Source organism: Hyperolius riggenbachi, chromosome 3 (assembly GCF_040937935.1).
Source record: "Hyperolius riggenbachi isolate aHypRig1 chromosome 3, aHypRig1.pri, whole genome shotgun sequence".
Taxonomy (NCBI): Eukaryota; Metazoa; Chordata; class Amphibia; order Anura; family Hyperoliidae; genus Hyperolius; species Hyperolius riggenbachi.
The window spans coordinates 171,510,254-171,531,951 of record NC_090648.1 but is presented as its reverse complement, the minus strand read 5'-3'; the positions used below and the strand labels follow the sequence as shown (position 1 = coordinate 171,531,951).

Sequence of the window (21,698 nt, the reverse complement as noted above, 5' to 3'; positions counted from 1 at the left end):
AAGGGAATAGAGATAACCTGCGAGCCAATGATTCCCTGCAATATTGGGAATCAGACTATACTGCAGCCAAAGGACTCCTAAGGGAGAGAGCCCCTGATTGAACTGCCGAGAGGCCTCTCTGAGGAACAGGAGGTCTCTGCAGCTACCTGACACTCGGCTGGGTAGTGTCACAGGTAGTACAGACAGACTGAACACTCAAGGTATGAGTGACAGCCAGAAGGGTCGGCCAGGCCAGGTCCGAAACACATGAGCAGATAAGGTACAGGGACAGAAGGCTGATTCGGTTACCAGGTACAGGCAGGGTTTGGCAACAGGTAGGCAGATATGCATAGGTACCGAATCACAAAGCAGGAGAGAGGTCTAGAGAGCAATTGGTCATAACAGATAAAGCAGAGGTCTAGTCTAGAGTGTGAGCAGGGGCGCCTCTGGCATTTTTGTCACTCCAGGCAATAAAACCTTTGGCGTCCCCCCCCCCCCCCCCCCCCCCAACTATATGGAGCTAAAAATGTATTTTCTTGAGCCCTGAGCACCTGTTAGGTCAAAATATTTGAAACAAACCTAGGGGCGGTTCGTAAATGATGCATGCTCTGTGAGGGCATCCATCTTCCTTCTGTTAATGCTGCAGACTCGCAGGTTCGAAATGCCCGCAATGTCAAGCACATATCCAGACGCTAGTGCATGGTGGGAGATGTAACATCCCCATCCAGAATATGTAGCATCCCCTGGCCACTATTACATCTGCCGGCATGCACAAGTGGCCAGGGACACACACATCGTGGGCACTTCAAACCTGCGGGTCTGCAGCATTGACAGAGGAAAGATGGATGTCGTTGTATAGATGGGGGAGGGGCCTACAGAGCAACCCTCCTCCCTGTAAGTAAGTAAACGAATACTGCCCACACGAAGCATGCATAATTTACAAATCTCCCTTAGGGGAGGTTCATTTTAAAGCGGAATTGTAAATAGTTTTTAAACACATTGCTTCACTTACCTGGGGCTTCTGCAAGCCCCCAGCAACCGCCCTGTCCCACGCCAGTCCTGCCCGAGCCTCCGTTCTCCCGCTGCCATTCCGTTCCTAGACTTCTAAGTCGATGCCAGCGCAGCCCTGCCAAGCATATCTTTTCTTCGCGTTCCCCCTCTGCAATAGCGGGGAACGCGATGAAAGGATACGTGTGGCCAGAGCCGCGCAGGCGCAGTGGCCCGGTGGTGAAACCGAAAGTAGCTGGCGGCGGGAGAAATGGAGGCTTGGGCAGGACGGCTGCTGGGGGCTTGCAGAAGCCCCAGGTAAGTGAAATAATGTGTTTAAAAACTATTTACAGTTCCGCTTTAAATTAGAGGTGCTCAATTCCCTTTAAGAAGCATTTTCTCTGTTATGTGTTGTTTTTTTTTCATCAAATACTTATCATTTTCTGTTTCACAGGCTTCTCATACATTTTCTTTTGGAATCATCTCGTCAATCTCGTGGAATCATCAATAAACTCACTGCATCTGCACCTTTCCCCACTCATTTTTTACATAGGGGTTTGTGTCAGAAAAGTAACATTTGCCCTGCTATTGGCTGAAGCTGATGCCAGTCATTCAGCAGAGGTGAAGGTCCGTTCATGTCACAAAGACAAACTCAGCTGCCACAGCACATGAAAGCACAGATCTGATAAGAGCTCTCCCCTGCAGCCTCCTTTAGTCTGTTTCATGTCAGCGGAGTGAGAGCTGTCGCTGCACGAGTGCACGTGGGTCTGGCATCATAAACTGCTGACCTGGGCTCATGGCTGCTTCTTCTCTCTCCTCTAAGCTGCTGCTCAGTCACCGCTGACATTAGACTTGGGACGCAGTGTATCAATGGGGAATGATCTAAATATCAGATGGTGGCTAGATGGTTTCCCCAACTTCTTCCTGGTAGGAGGCTGAGATACAGGCGGGGCCAGGGGGCATCATGCTGCTTCATTGGCTGGCCCTGCACCAGGTGGTGAGGAAGGGGTGGTCTGAGAGGCAAGGCAGAGCACATTTACTCTGTCTCTATTGGCCAGGGGGTGGATAGGAAAGCTATGAAGGCAGCGCTGATGAAAATGATGTGTCGAGCGCTGCAGCCTGCAAGACAGGGGACAAATAGTGACATACGCAAGTGCAGTGGTGCACTACAGGTTCCAGCAGTGCTGCCTTTCAGTGCCACAGCGCTCTAGGCAGCCAGCTGTAGTGTCTGTGGCTTAAGGCGCCTCTGAGTGTGAGGTCCGTGGTCTCATCACCAAGGAACTGGTCTAAAGTATAACACAGCAATGACACAGTACTCCTAAGCTTGGGTGTGAGGTCCGTGGTCAAAACACCCTGGAACTGGTCTAAAGTATAACACAGCAATGACACAGTATTCCTAAGCTTGGGTGTGAGGTCCGTGGTCACAACACCCTGGAACTGGTCTAAAGTATAACACAGCAATGACACAGTACTCCTAAGCTTGGGTGTGAGGTCCGTGGTCACAACACCCTGGAACTGGTCTAACGTATAACACAGTAATGACACAAGCGTAATTCCCAGGTCCACCTGGTTCTAACACACTGTGGGATCTGACTATGGTGTGAGTGCTCACATGTATGTATTCGCAACGGCAGACAACCTGAGACTGACCAGCAAGATCTATATATAGTGCAGCGCTCCTCAGCGCCACCCAGTGCTACTCAGCCAATGACAGTCTGTGCTGGGATCAACTGACCAACCTGATCAGCTGATCCTTCTCATCCTGGCATAAAGGTCCTGCCTCCCAGCGCGCGCAGCTCTCCATCTGTGTGCACTAAAAGGCTCAGACAAACCAGACGCATGCTGCTTTGCGGAAACCGCCGGTCTGAACGCGGAGACAGCCACCCCGCCGCCTGACCGCGCTGCGGCATCTCCGCAATCCTTTAAACATTTCCCATATGAGAAAATCAGAAGGCGGTTGAATAACAAAACTGAGAAATTTTTACCGCAAATTGGAGGGTTTTCATACCGGCATTATGATCTAGAAGGAGGGCCTCAAGGGCTTTACAGACAAGATTTAGTTCATTTGAGCGATGTTGGGTTCAATATTTTTAATTTAGGTCTGCAGTGCTGTGTTGAGAAGGCCGTTGGTGGAGTGACAGGCTAGTTCGCCTGTTGTGTGGGGTCCAAATGGAATTTGTTATGCTGAAATTTGGTATGAACCGTGTTGGTGGATCAAAGAAGAACAGGAAGTTATGTTATTTCAAATAGTTTGTCTTAATAAAGTTTAATTAATAAAATTATGGACCTCATAGATTTAAACCAATAAAGTTGGCCACGCCCTTTAAAAGCGCAGCTTTGGAGTTTGTGTTTTAATTATTAGAGTAAGTTTTCTCAACAAGTGTGGCCTACAGTCCCATGAAAAGGGCCACATTGCATAAAATTTGACCCTACATGGGATTGTGACTACCTGTGAAGTTTTATGAGAGGATTAATTTCCCTCTCTTTGAGGTGACAGGCAGTCTGATTGGTCAGACTGCTCTGAGACAGGTTGGCAGGGAAAATTTGTAGCTAAGATGAGGATTGGTCGCTACAGGTAGAGGTGCTTTTCTGCCTAAGTGTTGCTGGGGTACAACATTGTTGCATCAGCAAATCAGAAGAAGGTAGGGTGTATATAAGCAGCCCGTTCCGTGGTATAGTTGCCTTTATTTCCAGCACGGCAGGGACAAGCTCCTCACCCACCACCCGCTGATGTACAAGATAATTTGTCGTGGTCAAGCCTTTATTGGTGAAAGAAGATGAAACCGGTCTGTGGGGTCCAAATGGAATTTGTTATGCTGAGATTTGGTCTGAACCGTGTTGGTGGATCAAAGAAGAACAGGAAGTTATGTTATTTCAAATAGTTTGTCTTAATAAAGTTTAATTAATAAAGTTATGGACCTCATAGATTAAAGATTTAAACCAATAAAGTAGGCCACAGCCTTTAAAAGCGCAGCTTTGGAGTTTGTGTTTTAATTATTAGAGTAAGTTTTCTCAACAAGTGTGGTCTACAGTCCCATGTTACTATGCATGGTGCTACGTTATTATGCACAGCATAGTTTAGGGATGCTGCACATGCATAGCAGAACACAGACAGGGGGACCACTTGGACCTGCCTGAATATAGCATTGGTATAGATAGGGAGCACAGGGTTGAGTGAGAGATCGTATTAACATAATAAACTCCTCTTCACTGATTCATGCAGGTAATTTGTGTGGAGGTCAGTAAGCTGGTGATTCTTTACAATGTGTGTGACAGGATGCATTAAAGGAGAAAATTATTAGCATTTCTGAGAAAAGGTTCCTATGCAGATCTTCCAACTGAGCAGCACTGGGTTGAGGAAATACTGAATATAGAAATGTCTGCTTTCACTTGTTTAGAATCCTATTTTTACAATGTTCTTTCATACATTTCTCTAAATGTATTTTTATACTCATAGCTATAAAGAACTTCCACAAATATAGAATTTAAAAACCCGACTAAACTTGCCTGTTTACCCATCTTTGTATTTAGATTAGAAGCCCCAGTTAGAGATGTAAGCAATCCAGATCCATCTGATTTTCTGCATGAAGTGCAAGGACAGGCGATAGAGGAGGGAGCTGCCATTCTGCCCTGAAAGAAGCATTGTATATAATAAGAGGTTTGGTAGTAGAATGACACAAGGAAGACAGTTTTCAGTTCAATAAAACTGTGTTTATAGAAGACTGTCATTCAGACCTCTATGCAAAAACATAACGCTTGAGAACTGCCGTTTGATAATTACGTATTAGGGAGACACAAGCAGTAAGAGCTTGGGCACACTATCACAGTACTGAGCTTCTTTCAGCATCATGTCTCAGTGTGCGATATGCAGTATGAGGACATCTCATGATGTATAGACAGCGCTGTCTGCTGGACAAACTAATGGGCTGTGCAGCAGTGTGATCTGACAATGTACTGCTGCATGCATTTTTAGCACAACACAGAGATATCCCATTCAGCATAACTGAATGGGGTAGCACTGCACTGGAGAGCAGGTGCCAAGCATTTATGTAAAATGCCTTGCAGAACAATGCAATAGTGTGCTCTGTCCCTTTTCCAGTAAACACAGCAAAGGCTTTAAGGGTCTTTTTACACAGGTGACTGAACTGTGTGCTCAGTGAGCAGTTACCAAGCAGCAGCGACCAGTTACCAGGCAGCAGCAAGCAGTTGCCTGACAACAGCAAGTAGTTGTGAAAGTTCGACAGTCTTTTCACTCCCTGTCAACTGCTCGTGGAAAAGAGCCCTAAAGAGAGACTTTAACCAAGGCTTGAACTTCATCCCAATTAGTAGCGGATACCCCCTTTCCCCTGAGAAATCTTTACCTCTTCTGGAATAGATCATCACGGGAGTCTGTATGGCTGATATTGTGGTGAAATCCCTCCCACAGTGTGATGTCATGACCATGGTTCTGACAGTTTACTGTCTGTGAACCACGCTGCATTATGGTAAATAATGGCTGTTTCCAACTGACAAGCAAGCAGTATCTCCCTCTGTGCATAGATAGAAACTCTTTGTAAACGAACATTCTGCAGAGATCACCTGGCAGTACTAAAGATGTTGCTGCCTATGATTCATTTCAGAAAGTGAATCAGAAAGAGGAAACGTTTTACAGTGGGCAAATACTGACTACACCATTTATAAATGAATATTGTAAAAAATTAAGCAATTTTATTAATGATATTATTTTCACTATAGTTCCTCTTTACGATAGAGTAGTACAGTACAAGTGCGCAGCATTCTAGTCCTACTACCTGCATGCATTGGCAGCTCACTGATGTCATAAATAATCTTCACCATAGGGGTTTGTAGGAGATAGGTTGGCATTTTAAGGTCTAGCACTGCACACAAGTACATATTGAAGTGCCACTACTTCTCTTGGTTGCTGATAGTAAAAATATTGGTAATGTAACTTATTAATATTTTGCTAGACTCTCTCTCTCTCTCTCTCTCTCTCTCTCTCATGACCAAAAAGGAAAGAGGCGAGCGGCTATTAGGAGCTATGAAGAGTATTAGTCGTCTACAAATGACAGATTGGCTACTCAAACTACTTCCTATGCTATCTTTCCTAATAACCGACTGGCTATCTACTATTGAGCACACTGTGCACCCAAATCACAGACTAAAGGCATGTTACCTGGCATTTACATTGGTGTCTAGAAGACGCCCCACCCAAAAAAGCTAATTCGCTGCACACAAAAGCCATATAAGAATACAACCACAGAAGCACTGGCGATCTAGGTGAAACTGGGTGTGATGAAGTTGTAATAAAGCCATTCTGATATTTCATTAGAGTATACTATTAGCTTACTGTAAAATGTGCAATGTCTTACATATTTGTAGCTGAGGGAAATTATTGTCCTTTTGTTTTCCTGTCAAGCTACCTACACACTTATACGAAAGATTAGATGTAGCCAGGAGACACACCTTGAAGTCTAATCATACTGTATATTGTTCTATGTGTTTGCTTGTAGTCTAATTATACTGTACTGTATAGGCAGCTGTGTGTCATCATCCTGTTCTCTCCTGATTGCACTTGGTCGCTCACTGTCAGTTTAAGCAGGAGTGGAGTTCCCCTTTGAATGTCTTCTGCATAAAAAAAAAATTGCAATAATATGTATGCAGTCTCATTTGTCCATTCTCTCAGCTTTTCCACCCTGCTTTTACTTTCACAGACCTGGTCCACAATGATCTCGCAGACAGAGAACCTGAGTCACTTGTTACGGAATCACTCAGACAGCTTGCATTCCGGGCCCTTGAAGAAACTCTCTGAACTCATTCGGGAAAAACAGCAGCTGAAAAAATCATATGGTGAACAGTGGCAGCAGCTCAACCAGGATTATGTGAAGGTGATGTATTTCATTCACTTGGAAAGTTGATTCACCGCTGCTATCGTTATTGTTTTATGGCAGGCGTTAGTTTACATTGGATGATCTGACGTCTGGCACAATGTATTCTGCTGGCGCGACATAATTTCACTGCAGAAAATATCCAGCTGCATTCCATTCACAGTACCTTAAATTCTGTACAACAATGTGCACTGCTTTCAGCTATGTAGAGTTGCCATAACGGACAGACCGGGGCAAACGTAATAAAATGTCAGCCCATAGGCAAGTCGATCCGAGATGACAAACTAACTATAACAAGTAACTTGTCTATATACAGTGGCTTGCAAAAGTATTCGGCCCCTTTGAAGTTTTCCACATTTTGTCACATTACTGCCACAAACATGAATCAATGTTATTGGAATTCCACGTGAAAGACCAATACAAAGTGGTGTACACGTCAGAAGTGGAACGAAAATCATACATAATTTCAAACATTTTTTACAAATCAATAACTGCAAAGTGGGGTGTGCGTAATTATTCGGCCCCCTGAGTCAATACTTTGTAGAACCACCTTTTGCTGCAATTACAGCTGCCAGTCATTTAGGGTATGTCTACCAGCTTTGCACATCTAGAGACTGAAATCATTGACCATTCTTCTTTGCAAAACAGCTCCAGCTCGGTCAGATTAGATGGGCAGCGTTTGTGGACAGCAGTTTTCAGATCTTGCCACAGATTTTGACTGGATTTAGATCTGGACTTTGACTGGGCCATTCTAACACATGGATATGTTTTTTTTTAAACCATTTCTTTGTTGCCCTGGCTTTACGTTTTAGAGTCGTTGTCCTGCTGGAGGGGGAACCTCCGCCCCAGTCTCAAGTCTTTTGCAGACTCCAAGAGGTTTTCTTCCAATATTGCCCTGTATTTGGCTCTATCCCTCTTCCCATCAACTCTGACCAGCTTCCCTGTTCCTGCTGAAGAGAAGCACCCCCAGAGCATGATACTGCCACCACCATATTTGACAATGGGGATGGTGTGTTCAGAGTGATGTGCAGTTTTCCACCAAACATAGCGTTTTGCATTTTGGCCAAAAAGTTCAGTTTTGGTCTCATCTGACCAGAGCACCTTCTTCCACATGTTTGCTGTGTCCCCCACATGGCTTGTGGGAAACTGCAAACGGGACTTCTTATGCTTTTCTGTTAACAATGGCTTTCTTCTTGCCACTCTTCCATAAAGGCCAATTTTGAGCAATGCACAACTAATAGTTGTCCTATGGACAGATTCCCCCACCTGAGCTGTAGATCTCTGCAGTTCCTCCAGAGTCACCATGGGCCTCTTGACTGCATTTCTGATGAGCACTCTCCTTGTTCGGCCTGTGAGTTTAGGTAGACAGCCTTGTCTTGGTAGGTTTACAGTTGTGCCATACGCCTTCCATTTCTGAATGATCGTTTGAACAGTGCTCTGTGGGATGTTCAAGGCTTTGGAAATCTTTTTGTAGCCTAAGCCTGCTTTAAATAACTTTCTCAATAACTTTATCCTTGACCTGTCTGGTGTGTTCTTTGGACTTCATGGTGGTGTTGCTCCCAGTATTCTCTTAGACAACCTCTGAGGTCGTCACAGAGCAGCTTTATTTGTACTGACATTAGATTACACACAGGTGCACTCTATTTAGTCATTAGCACTCATCAGGCAAAATCTATGGGTTATTGACTGCACTCAGACCAAAGGGGTGGAATAATTACTCACACCACACTTTGCAGTTATTGATTTGTAAAAAATGTTTGGAATCATGTATGATTTTCGTTCCACTTCTCACGTGTACACCACTTTGTATTGGTCTTTCATGTGGAATTCCAATAAAATTGATTCATGTTCGTGGCAGTAATGTGACAAAATGTGGAAAACTTCAAAAGGGCCGAATAGTTTTGCAAGCCACTGTATCTCATCTAAAATTTGGATAGTTTACACAGCAAATATAGCTGCAAACAGCTTCAATAGAATATGATTATTTCTTCCTGTGATACAATGACAGCAGCCATGTTGTTTGTAAACATTACACAAAGGCAGGCTTATCTGCATCTTGAGCAAAAAACCTAATCCCCCCTCCTCCTTCCTCCTCTCCTCTGCCTCTGAAATCTCTGGCTAGTAACACCTCCTCCTGCCCAGACTGAGCTCCCATGAGCCCTTGCTACTGTCTAAAATGCCTTGGCTCTCTGAAAATCTGTGGGCATGGCTTATTTAGTTTATAGGGAAATAAAGTATTAAAACAAAAACAAAAAAGTATTTGGCTTGAGGAATGCCCTATAAACTATATGAAAGGAACACCGTTATGCAATGGGTAAAAATTCATCTCGGATCCACTTTAAAGTGATGATGGCTATTGCAGTTTGTAGTGACTGCCTGTTAGCAAAAAAAAAGAAAAAAAATCAGTGCCGCGCCACTCATATCTGTGTAATATATTTCACAAGCTAACTGCAGTAAATGTAAATGGACAGTTTCGGGTGGTAGCACATTTGCCATTCTGTTGTTAAAACATAACTGTAATTGCACAAATGTAATTTACAGAAAGCTTTAAAAGTAGCTAGTTATCAAATATAAAATTATATTGTGTAATAGATTTTGCTACTGAAAGGAGGAGTAATCAACCAGCAGCTACCTGATTGTTTACATGCAGCGTGCCAGCACCAAGCATCGCCTTGTCTGAGTGTCTGCAGTCTCAAAGGCAGCCCAGTAGCTGTGCTGATAAAATTCCATTCAGACTATCACGCTGACAGATCACAGAGCTGCTTCTGAACCTGCCAGTGATGAGCTTTCCTCATCTTGCCAGGGCGAATGATTGATCCAGACAGATCAAAAGAAAACAAGAGCGAAAGTAGAAAAGGCGGCTGGAACAATCATGTATGAACTGTTCACTGCAATGGTGGTTGTAGCTGTGCGTAAGTGCTCCAGTTTTGCTTCACTTTTATTTACAGCTGTCTTGATAAATCAGTCATAAGGGAGACAGTAGAGGCGAGTGCAAAAGCTACGGAAACACCGTAAGGAAGAATCAGGGTGAAACAGAAGGAGCCATGCTTCAGAATCATCTTTCTGATCTGTAAAAACGTGCAACAAACATGCTACATTTTTAGTCACCAGCCATGATCATTTGTGATTCAAACATTTTCGGCTCTTTCCTTTTAGGCCCCTTTTACACTTACCGCATGGCGTCACTTCCACCAAACACATCATTGCAATGGGCGTTAAAGGGAATCTGAAGTGAAAATACACTTATGATATGATTATTTGTATGTGCAGTACAGCTAAGAAATAAAACATTAGCAGCACAGATATGAGTCTCATATTGTTTCCTGTACAGTTAAGAAACTTTAGTTGTTAGCTATGCAAAAGAGCTTCTCTGAGCTCTGTGACTAAACTTTGGTCACAGGCAGCACTGTCTTCTGAAGCACTTATCTCAATTGTCTCTCGCTGTTTCTTGTTTGTTTAAAGTTTTACTGCAGAGGAAAGTTCAAAGGGTCATTAGCCTGCTCTGTTTCATCATTTAACCACTTCACCACTGAGGGGTTTTACCCCCTGACCACCAGAGCAATTTTCACCTTTCAGCGCTCCGTCCATTCATTCGTCTATAACTTTATTATTACTTATCGCAATGAAATGAACTATATCTTGTTTTTTCCGCCACCAATTAGGCTTTCTTTAGGTGGGACATTATGCCAAGAATTATTTTATTCTAAATGTGTTTTAATGGGGAAAATAGGAAAAAATGTGGGAAAAAATTATTATTTTCAGTTTTCGGCCATTATAGTTTTTAAATAATGCATGCTACTGTAATTAAAACCCATGACATTTATTTGCCCATTATTCCCGATTATAAAACCGTTTAAATTATGTCCCTATCACAATGTTTGGCCCCAATATTTTATTTGGAAATAAAGGTGCATTTTTTTCAGTTTTGCGTCCATCCCTAATTACAAGCCCGTAGTTTATAAAGTAACAGTGTTATACCCTCTTGACATAAATATTTAAAAAGTTCAGTCCCTAAGGTAACTATTTATGTTTTTTTTTTATTGTATATATATATATTTTTTTTTTAAATTACAAAAAAAATAATAATTGGGGAGTGTGGGAGGTAATGAGTTAATTTATTATGTAAAACAATTTATTTGTATGTGTAAAATGCATTAGGGTGTAGTTTACTATTTGGACACAAGATGGCCACAGTGAGTATGTTTACATGCGACCTGTAAGCGACCGGCAGGACGCTTACAGGAAGCAGTAGGAGGCTGGGAGAATCACAATGATCTGTTTCTGAAAGAAGCAGCAGATCATTGCGGGGGCTTAGATCAACGAACGGGAATGGATTTTCCCGTTCATTGATCTCCGGGCAAGCGGGCGGCGGTGTGCACGAGCGGCGGGTGCGCGCGCACGAGCGGCGGTAGCGCGGACAGCGGCGGGAGCGCGGAAGGTACGGATTTCTCCGTCCCTGGTTTTTTAGGAGGGAAAAAAGGGACGGAGAAATTCGTACCGCAGGGGTAAAGTGGTTAAAATGCTGGTGATCCCAGTGTCCGAGGGACCACCAGGGCAGGCTGCAGCCACCCTAGTCTGCACCCAAACACACTGATCTGCCCCCTGATCGCCCACAGCACCCCTCAGACCCCCCCTGCCCACCCCCAGACCACTGTTTGCACCCAATCACCCCCCTAATCACCTATCAATTACTCCCTGTCACTATCCGTCAACGCAATTTTTTTTTTAGTCCCTAAACTGCCCCCTGGGGACTCCTGATCACCCCCCCCCACCCCTCGGATTCTCCCCAGACCCCCCCCCCCCTGTGTACTGTATACATCTATCCCCCCAGATCACCTGTCAATCACCTGTCAATCACCCATCAATCACCCCCTGTCACTGCCACCCATCAATCAGCCCCTAACCTGCCCCTTGCGGGCAATCTGATCACCCACCCACACCATTAGATCGCCTGCAGACCCGACGTCAGATCACCTCCCAAGTGCACTGTTTACATCTGTTCTCTCCTCTAAACACCCACTAATTACCCATCAATCTCCCCCTATCACCACCTGTCACTGTTACCCATCAGATTAGACCCTAATCTGCCCCTTGCGGGCACCCAATCACCCGCCCACACGCTCAGATTGCCCTCAGACCCCCCCTTATCAATTCGCCAGTGCATTATTTACATCTGTTCTTCCCTGTAATAACCCACTGATCACCTGTCACTCACCTATCAATCACCCCCTGTCACTGCCACCCATCAATCACCCTCTGTCACTGCCACCCATCAATCAGCCCCTAACCTGCCCCTTGCGGGCAATCAGATCACCCACCCACACCATTAGATCACCTGCAGACCCGACGTCAGATCACCTCCCAAGTGCACTGTTTACATCTGTTCTCTCCTCTAAACACCCACTAATTACCCATCAATCACCCCCTGTCACTGCTACCCATCAGATTAGACCCCTATCTGCCCCTAGGGCACCCAATCACCCGCCCACACCCTCAGAACTCCCTCAGACCCCAGCCCTGATCACCTCGCCAGTGCATTGTTTGCATCTATTCCCCCCACTAATCACACCTTGAGACACCCATCAATCACCTCCTGTCACCACCTGTCACCCCCTACTAGCACACCTACCCATCAAATCAGGCCCTAATTTGCCCCGTGTGGGCTCCTGATCACTCGGTCAAACCCTCAGATCCCCCTCAGACCCCCTTCCGATCACCTCCCCAGTGCATTGATTGCTTCTATTTTCCCCTCTAACCACCCTCTGAGACACCCATCAATCACCTCCTGTCACCCCCCCAGCACTCCTATCCATCAGATCAGGCCCAATACAACCGGTCATGTAAGAGGCCACCCTGCTTATGACCGGTTCCACAAAATTTGCCCCCTCATACACCACCTGCCATCAAAATTTGCAGATGCTTATACCCCTGAACAGTCATTTTGAGATATTTAGTTTCCAGACTACTCACGGTTTTGGGCCCGTAAAATGCCAGGGCAGTATAGGAACTCCACAAGTGACCCCTTTTTAGAAAAAATACATCCCAAGGTATTCTATTATGTGTATGAAGCGTTCATAGAAGATTTTATTTTTTGTCAAAAGTAAGCGGAAATTGATTTTTATTGTTTTTTCACAAAGTTTCATTTTTCACTAAATTGTGACAAAAATAAGATCTTCTATGAACTCACCAGACACCTAACGGAATACCTTGGGGTGTCTTCTTTCTAAAATGGGGTCACTTGTGGCGTTCCTATACTGCCATGGCATTTTAGGGGCCCTAAACCTTCAGGAGTAGTCTAGAAAACAAATGCCTCAAAATGACCTGTGAATAGGACGATGGGCCCCTTAGCACACCTAGGCTGCAAAAAAGTGTCACACATGTCATATCGCCGTACTCAGGAGAAGTAGTATAATGTGAAATAAAATAATTTTTACACATACCCATGCTGGGTGGGAGAAATCTCTCTGTAAATGGACAATTGTGTGTAAAAAAAAAATCTAAAATTTGTCATGTCAGCATTTACAGAGATATTTCTCCCACCCAGCATGGGTATATGTAAAAATACACCACAAAACACATTATACTACTTCTTCTGAGCACGGCAGTACCACATGTGTGGCACTTTTTAGCAGCCTAACTGCGCTAAGGGGCCCAAAGTCCAATGAGTACCCTTAGGATTTCACAGGTCATTTTGAGACATTTGGGTTCAAGACTACTCCTCACGGTTTAGGGCCCCTAAAATGCCAGGGCAGTATAGGAACCCCAAAAGTGACCCCATTTTAGAAAGAAGACACCCCAAGGTATTCTGTTAGGTGTATGACGAGTTCGTAGAAGATTTTATTTTTTGTCACAAGTTAGCGGAAATTGATTTGTATTGGGTTTTTTTTTCACAAAGTGTCAATTTCCGCTAACTTGTGACAAAAAAAAAAATCTTCTATGAACTCACCATACGCCTAACAGAATACCTTGGGGTATCTTCTTTCTAAAATGGGGTCACTTGTGGGGTTCCTATACTGCCCTGGCATTTTAGGGGCCCTAAACCATGAGGAGTAGTCTAGAATCCAAATGCCTCAAAATGACCTGTGAATAGGACGTTAGGCCCCTTAGCGCACCTAGGTTGCAAAAAAAGTGTCACACATGTCATATCGCCGTACTCAGGAGAAGTAGTATAATGTGTTTTGGGGTGTATTTTTACACATACCCATGCTGGGTGGGAGAAATCTCTCTGTAAATGGACAATGGTGTGTAAAAAAAATCAAAAAATTGTCATTTACAGAGATATTTCTCCCACCCAGCATGGGTATGTGTGAAAATACACCACAAAACACATTATACTACTTCTCCTGAGTACAGCGGTACCACATGTGTGGCACTTTTTTGCACCCTAACTGCGCTAAGGGGCCAAAAGTCCAATGAGTAGCTTTAGGATTTCACAGGTCATTTTGCGACATTTGGTTTCAAGACTACTTCTCACGGTTTAGGGCCCCTAAAATGCCAGGGCAGTATAGGAACCCCACAAATGACCCCATTTTAGAAAGAAGACACCCCAAGGTATTCCGACAGGAGTATGGTGAGTTCATAGGAGATTTTTTTTTTTGTCACAAAATGACACTTTGTGAAAAAAAACAATTAAAATCACTTTCCGCTAACTTGTGACAAATCATAAAATCTTCTATGAACTCACCATACTCCTAACAGAATACCTTGGGGTGTCTTCTTTCTAAAATGGGGTCATTTGTGGGGTTTCTATACTGCCCTGGCATTTTAGGGGCCCTAAACCGTGAGGAGTAGTCTAGAAACCAAATGTCGCAAAATGACCTGTGAAATCCTAAAGGTACTCATTGGACTTTGGGCCCCTTAGCGCAGTTAGGGTGCAAAAAAGTGCCACACATGTGGCATCGCCGTACTCAGGAGAAGTAGTATAATGTGTTTTGCGGTGTATTTGTACATATACCCATGCTGAGTGGGAGAAATGTCTCTGTAAATGGACAATTGTGTGTAAAAAAAAATCTAAAAATTGTCATTTACAGAGATATTTTTCCCACCCAGCATGGGTATGTGTACAAATACACCACAAAACACATTATACTACTTCTCCTGAGTATGGACAGGGCCGGATTTCTGGCAAGGCCACCAAGGCACAGGCCTAGGGCGCCAAAAAATCAACCCTGTTTAGGGCGGCTGGGGGCAGGAAACATTTGTATACACCGAGCGGGATCAAAGCGACCAACCGCGCTAATCATTAGACGACTCTCAGTCCTGACTCCTTCATAGTGGCAGTGCAGCGGCCGCCCTGCCTGCATTAGTTTACCCATAGTAGCGGCAGAGGCAGGCATGTGACTCACACTCTTTCAGGGATGTACACGTGGGTGGCAAGGCAGGGAAGCTGATTTGAGGAGCAGTGTGTGGGGGACACAGAGGAGCCGTGCATTGGAAGCCAGTAACCAATCCAAATGCACGGAGGTACACGCACAGAGCGTGGCCTCATTCCAAAAAACTTCACAAGAGCAAGAACAAAAGCTGATTCGTCATGGACGCAGGCAGTCAGTCAGAGAAAAAGCACGCACAGACGTGCAGAGCAGCATCCATCCTCACTGCTGCTGCTTTCTTAGTTTTGATCCAGGCTGGCTTTTTTTTGTAACCTTTGCTTCATCGCCTGGCCGGTGGAGCTTCACGGAGAAGAGCAGAGCAGATGTTCAGCGTCAGGCTTATCACCACACAGCTCCTGTCCTGCTGAGAGGGACTCTCTGCAAACGGGGATCGAGTACATGGCTGCTTCTTTGCAAGTATGTGTATAGTGTATGGTATTTGCAGCCTTGTCTGTGTTTGGAATGCGGTGGGGGATGGAAGGGAATTGCCGGGGACTGAGGCAAAGGTCTGTTTTAGTGAGTTTTGTTTTATTGGCTGTTGTGCTGTCTGATTTCTGCCCACAATTATTAAGGTGCTGTATAACAAGCATTCAGACCAAGTGTTCTTTACTCCCATCTCTCTTTTACAGTTCTGTGATTATCTATCCAAGCCAAAATGTTGCATTGCATTTCACAGGCCTTTAAGTTTAGGTTTCAGGCATGTTTGTAGGTAGGTCTCAGGGTTATCTGAAATGGAATGTGGGGGGGAGTTGTTTTCAGATTTACTTACCTGGGGCTTCTCCCTCCAAAGTGCTACCTGCCACTCCAAAAGATCTGAATGTCGCCCAGTGTCGGTCGCCATGGGACATGCTTGCATCCACCTGGGTGCTTCCTCAATCGCACTGTCATTGCCAGAAACATTTGCAGTTCATAACAACTTAAACTGCATACGCAGACCGCTCCTGGCCATCGGAGAGTGATCGAGGAAATGCGGAGTAGCCAGATCTTTTGGAGGGGACGTCACCATGGAGGGAATCAGAACTAAAGCAAGAGATCTGATAGAATGCTGGGAACTGAAAGAAGCCTCAGGTAGGAAAATCTAATCTTCCCAGCCTCCCCCCCCCCCCCCCCATATTCTGCAATAAGCAGGGCTGGGGTGGACATAGGCCATGCAGCAGTACTACTAGGGCTTCATGACTTTGTGTGTAGTGGGGGCTAAGGCTGCTGAACCTACCTGGCTGATTCTTCGGTGTGATTACAGCCGAACACACTCCTGATCCTCCCTGCCTCCTCCACCCTAGTGATGTGGATCACATAAATGGACCTGATGTGTGCGGCTTTCTATTGGCCTGAACATGCTCACTTCACAGTGACTGACAGAGTGTTCAGGCCAATGGAAAACGGCACAGATCAGGTGCATTTATGGGAGCCGCATCACTAGGGAGAAGGAGCGGGAGTTTGTTCAGCACTCTGCTGTAATCAAACCGAGGAATCAGTCAGGTAGTTCTTAGTTATATTGAAATTTAAACTGGGCTCCATTTCACTTTAAAGGGCAGGGGCGGAGATAGGCCATGGTGGTGGTGGAGGAGGGGGGGTGTCGGGGGTTGGATGCTGTTGATCTGAGGGCGGCTTGTGATAGTTGGCCTAGGGCAGTAAAAAGTGCAAATCCGGCCCTGAGTACGGAAATACCACGTGTAGCACTTTTTTGCAGCCTAACTGCGCTAAGGGGCCCTAAGTCCAATGAGCACCTTTAGGCTTTACAGGGGTGCTTACAATTTAGCACCCCCCAAAATGCCAGGACAGTAAACACACCCCACAAATGACCCCATTTTGGAAAGTAGACACTTCAAGGTATTCAGAGAGGAGCATAGTGAGTCCGTGGCAGATTTCATTTTTTTTTTTTTTTGTCGCAAGTTAGAAGAAATGGACATTTTTTTTTATTTTTTATTTTTTGTCACAAAGTGTCATTTTCCGCTAACTTGTGACAAAAAATAAAATCTTCTATGAACTCACCATGCCTCTCAATGAATACTTTGGGATGTCTTCTTTCCAAAATGGGGTAATTTGGCGGGTATTTTATACTATCATGGAATTTTAGCACCTCATGAAACATGACAGGTGCTCAGAAAAGTCGGAGATGCTTCAAAATGGGAAAATTCACTTTTTGCACCATAGTTTGTAAACGCTATAACTTTTACCCAAACCAATAAATATACACTGAATGTTTTTGTTTTTTATCAAAGACATGTAGCAGAATAACTTTCACGCTCAAATGTATAGGAAATTTTACTTTATTTGAAAAATGTCAGCACTGAAAGTAAAAAAAGTCATTTTTTTGACAAAATTCTTTTTTGATGAATATAATAAAAACTAAAAATCGCAGCAGCAATCAAATAGCACCAAAAGAAAGATGTATTAGTGACAAGAAAAGGAGGTAAAATTCATTTAGGTGGTAGGTTGTATGACCGAGCAATAAACCGTTAAATCTGCAGTGGTCTGAATGGAGAAAAAGGCTCTGGTCATTAAGGGGTTTTATGACTGCAGTCCTTAAGTGGTTAAAGTCAATGGAACATGACACACTTCCTGTGATGCAACAGAATTGCTCCAGCTAGCGCAGAAGCTGCAGTGCGTTACAGCGCACTGTGCACGGTACTTGAAGCAATGAATGTCAATGATAATGGGAACATATGCCCTGCTGCAGATTTTCAGAGGACGTACTTCCTGTCCAGAATACACGTGACTGAAAGGTGTGACTTTTTGAAGGCAGGTTGCCTCCAATTTCCCTGTCAACACAGTCTGCTGCATATACCAAAGTGTGTAATAGTGTGATGCCCTGCAGTAGAGATTTTTACCTGTGCACAAATCACCCCTCATCAAGGCCCTCATCCAATTAACCTTTACACCTGAGTTTTTACCAAGGAGATCATTTTCATCTTTTCTGTAAAAAACATTTCAGCACTTAGCAATTGATAAAGTACAAAAAAAGTAGGTAAAAACGTATTTTGAGTTTTTTTTGGGGGGGGGGGGGAGGTACTTCCTGGGTCGCGGCTTAGCTTCCGATTGGCGTAAGCTCATGGAGGCAGGCAGAGGCGGGGACAGAGGAGGGGGAGCCCAGCTAGAAAGTCAGGATGGAGGTAAATACACAACTAGCGACACAGAGATTGTCGGTAGTCTACCGCTGTTTACAGGGGGGCACAGCAGACCCCGGGGGATTTTAGGTGGCAATACAGAGACACAGAGGCATATCCTGTGTGCTATGACATGCCATATTTTTAAACCTTACCAATAAAATACTATTAAAGAGAACTTGAGGCGGGTATTTAAAATCTAAAGAAAATACAGAGGCATATCCTGTGTGCTATGACATGCCTCTGTATTTTCTTTAGATTTTAAATACCCGCCTCGTGTTCTCTTTAATAGTATTTTATTGGTAAGGTTTAAAAATATCTCCTTGGAGAAAACTCAGGAGAAAGGTTAATAGGATATGGGCCCAAGTGTAAAAGGACACTTTGCGATTTGCTTAGTTGAAATATACTTGGTGGATAGTTATTGAAGATAGTAGGTTTCAGTGGGTCATCTCCTGCATGTCCTCCCCTTCCCCTCTCCATAAAGCAGAGCAAGCTGTTCAGTGTAGAGCTAAGCAGCACATCTCTATGCTGATCATAGATAAACTGTAACCAAAACTATCATGGATGGTTGTTCCAGGGTATATTGGGCTATATTCACATAAGCACAGTAAACTTGCAGCGCTCAGATAGCACACATGTAACGGGTTATACTAGCAATGCGTGGCTCGTGTCAGCGGATCCATCTGAAAATGGCGCCTGTGAATAATGGCGCACGGTGTTGCCGCTAATGCCGCTTATCGCTATTTAACGTTAAAGCCTTAAGGTAGCCATACACTGGTCGATTTGCCATTAGATCGACCAGCTGACAGATCCCTATCTGATCGAATCTGATCAGAGAGGGATCGTATGGCTGCCTTTACTGCAAACAGATTGTGAATCGATTTCAGCCTGAAACCGATCACAATCTGTGGAGCCGCCGCTGGCGCCTGTCCCCCCCCGCGCATACATTACCTGACGCTGGCTCCCGGGCATCTTCTCCGCATCTCCTCCACGCTGCACCCACTCCATCCCGGCGCTTCCTGTGTCACTCCGTGACCAGGAAGTTCAAATAGAGCGCCCTCTATTTGAACTTCCTGGTCACTGCAGTGACAGGAAGCGCCGGGATGGAGCGGGTGCAGCGCGGAGAAGATGCGGAGAAGACGCCCGGGATCCAGCGTCAGTTAATGTATACCTGATCGGATCGGCCGCCGCTAGCGACGCGCTCCCTACCCGCGGGCAATCAAGGGTAATTTCCCGCACAGCGCGATCGACGGACCGATCCGATTTCGGGAGGAAATCGGATCGGCGGGTGCGTTTAGCGCGAACGATTGGCAGCAGATTCGATCCCAGGATCGAATCTGCTGTCGAAACGGCCGCGAATCGGGCCAGTGTATGGCCACCTTTATTGTTATTTAGCGTTGATACACAGAACCCTCTCTGTACCTATCCCTAACCCCTAAACCCCCCCATGGTGCCTAACCCTAACCACCCCCCTGGTGGTGCCTAACCCTAACCACCCCCCTGGTGGTGCCTAACCCTAACCACCCCCTGGTGGTACCTAACCCTAAGACCCCCCTAGTGGTGCCTAACCCTAAGACCCCCCTGATGGTGCCTAATCCTAACCACCCCCTGGTGGTGCCTAACCCTAACCACCCCCCTGGTGGTGCCTAACCCTAACCACCCCCCTGGTGGTGCCTAACCCTAACCACCCCCTGGTGGTGCCTAACGCTAAGACCCCCCTGATGTTGCCTAACCCTAAGACTCCCCCCCCCCCCCCCCAGTGGTGCCTAACCCTAACCACCCCCTGGTGGTGCCTAACCCTAAGACCCCCCTGATGGTGCCTAACCCTAAGACTCTAGCCCCCCCCCCCCCCCCAGTGGTGCCTAACCCTAACCTTGACAGTGTTACATTAAATCCATTCACCGTTTTGCAGTTAAATAATGTCTGCAGTTTGGCTTATGTAGGGCGCTATTGATAAATAACGTTACTGTGGGCAATAACATCTGCTGTTTGGGAAATGAACGGCACTATTGATAAATAACGTTAGTGTGTGCCACTATTGATAAATAACGTTAGTGTGTGCCGTTTTTCTTCTTTTTTCCCTATGCGCCATTATTATGCAGTACTAACGATAAATAGCGATAAGCGTATCTTTTTAATGCGGCGCCATTTGTATGCATAGGCACTGTGCGCCATTATTCACTGATCCGCGTGTCAGCAACATATCTTACATTGTTTATGTAGACACCTTTAAAATTACCATGTGCTCTTTTTGCACCACAATTTTCCCACACTTGCGAAAATATACACCATTCATCCTTTGGCCTGGTACACACAGGCAGAGTCCTAACCAATGGCTTAGGCAGATGACCATTCTAATTGATTTCCTAATCAGCAAAAGATTGGAAAAGTATACCAAATTGACAAACACACATGTACTAGGGTTCATTTTTCCAGTGTTTTGTTCCCAGTGAGTTCTGGCAGGTTTGCAGCTCCTGATGCATTATTATCATTATCCTATATAATAATAGGCAACTGTCTCTGCGTACAGCAAGTCTATAGACCAGGGCAGAAGAGTAAGCTGCATATGCGGTATACTTACCACATTGACAGCTACATGAGAACATATAGCCGCTGCTGGAATATGATTTCTCTTCGTAGAAGAGATGATGGGTGTGGGTGCAATTGAGGAAGGAACTGAAGGGGGAACCTATTTTTTTTATTACTGTTCTGTCCATTTGAAGAGACTGCTCTTACTTCATGTAACACTAATAGTGTTCACTTAGCAGAATCCATAAACTTGCAATACATTTATGAGATTATTATTATCATTATTGATTTATAAAGTGCCAACATAATTAATTGTATTGTATATGTAGTACTAATGATGAATAGAACATTCCTGGAGTTTCATATTATAATTATCAATTTAAGGTCTGAATTTCTAAGACTGAATTCTAAAGAGCAACTATGTCAGGCGATTTTACTATTACTTACACCAACTGCATAGCATACATTGGGCAATTACCCAGGTAACATGAGTGTTATTAGAGTAATGCACACAATAGATGTAGTTTAACACTCTTTACCTTATCGACCCTTGCATTACCAAAGCAACACAGGTCACTCTAATTACACAACGCAAGCCATGTAGTAGCATAAATAGTAATAAAATTGCCATTTGCTTCTTGTGCATGGCATCTTTAATGATCTTTAGTGAATATGCAGTTCAGGTATGCTTTAACACAGCTGTAAAATATTAGCAGGTATTGGGGTTGAGTCACTAAAGTTTGGTAACGTTGCCAGGTATGTAACGTGCAATTGCGCAAATAGTGCAACTCACATTATCTAAATAACTCATATGTTGCTAGCATACTGCACATTAAAGTGAA

General features: G+C 44.6%; 1 protein-coding gene across 3 annotated transcripts in view; it reads left to right on the top strand.

Moving 5' to 3' along the window:
* Positions 1–21,698, top strand: part of FES (FES proto-oncogene, tyrosine kinase) — a 251,416-nt gene that overhangs the window by 94,279 nt on the left and 135,439 nt on the right. For 2 of the 3 annotated variants that reach the window (XM_068275262.1, XM_068275263.1), the window contains one exon: positions 6,678–6,851. In XM_068275262.1, the coding sequence (XP_068131363.1) occupies positions 6,678–6,851 (174 nt within the window). Of the gene's footprint in view, positions 1–6,677; positions 6,852–15,324; positions 15,638–21,698 lie in introns of those variants that run through there. The other variant, XM_068275264.1, reaches the window with a different exon arrangement.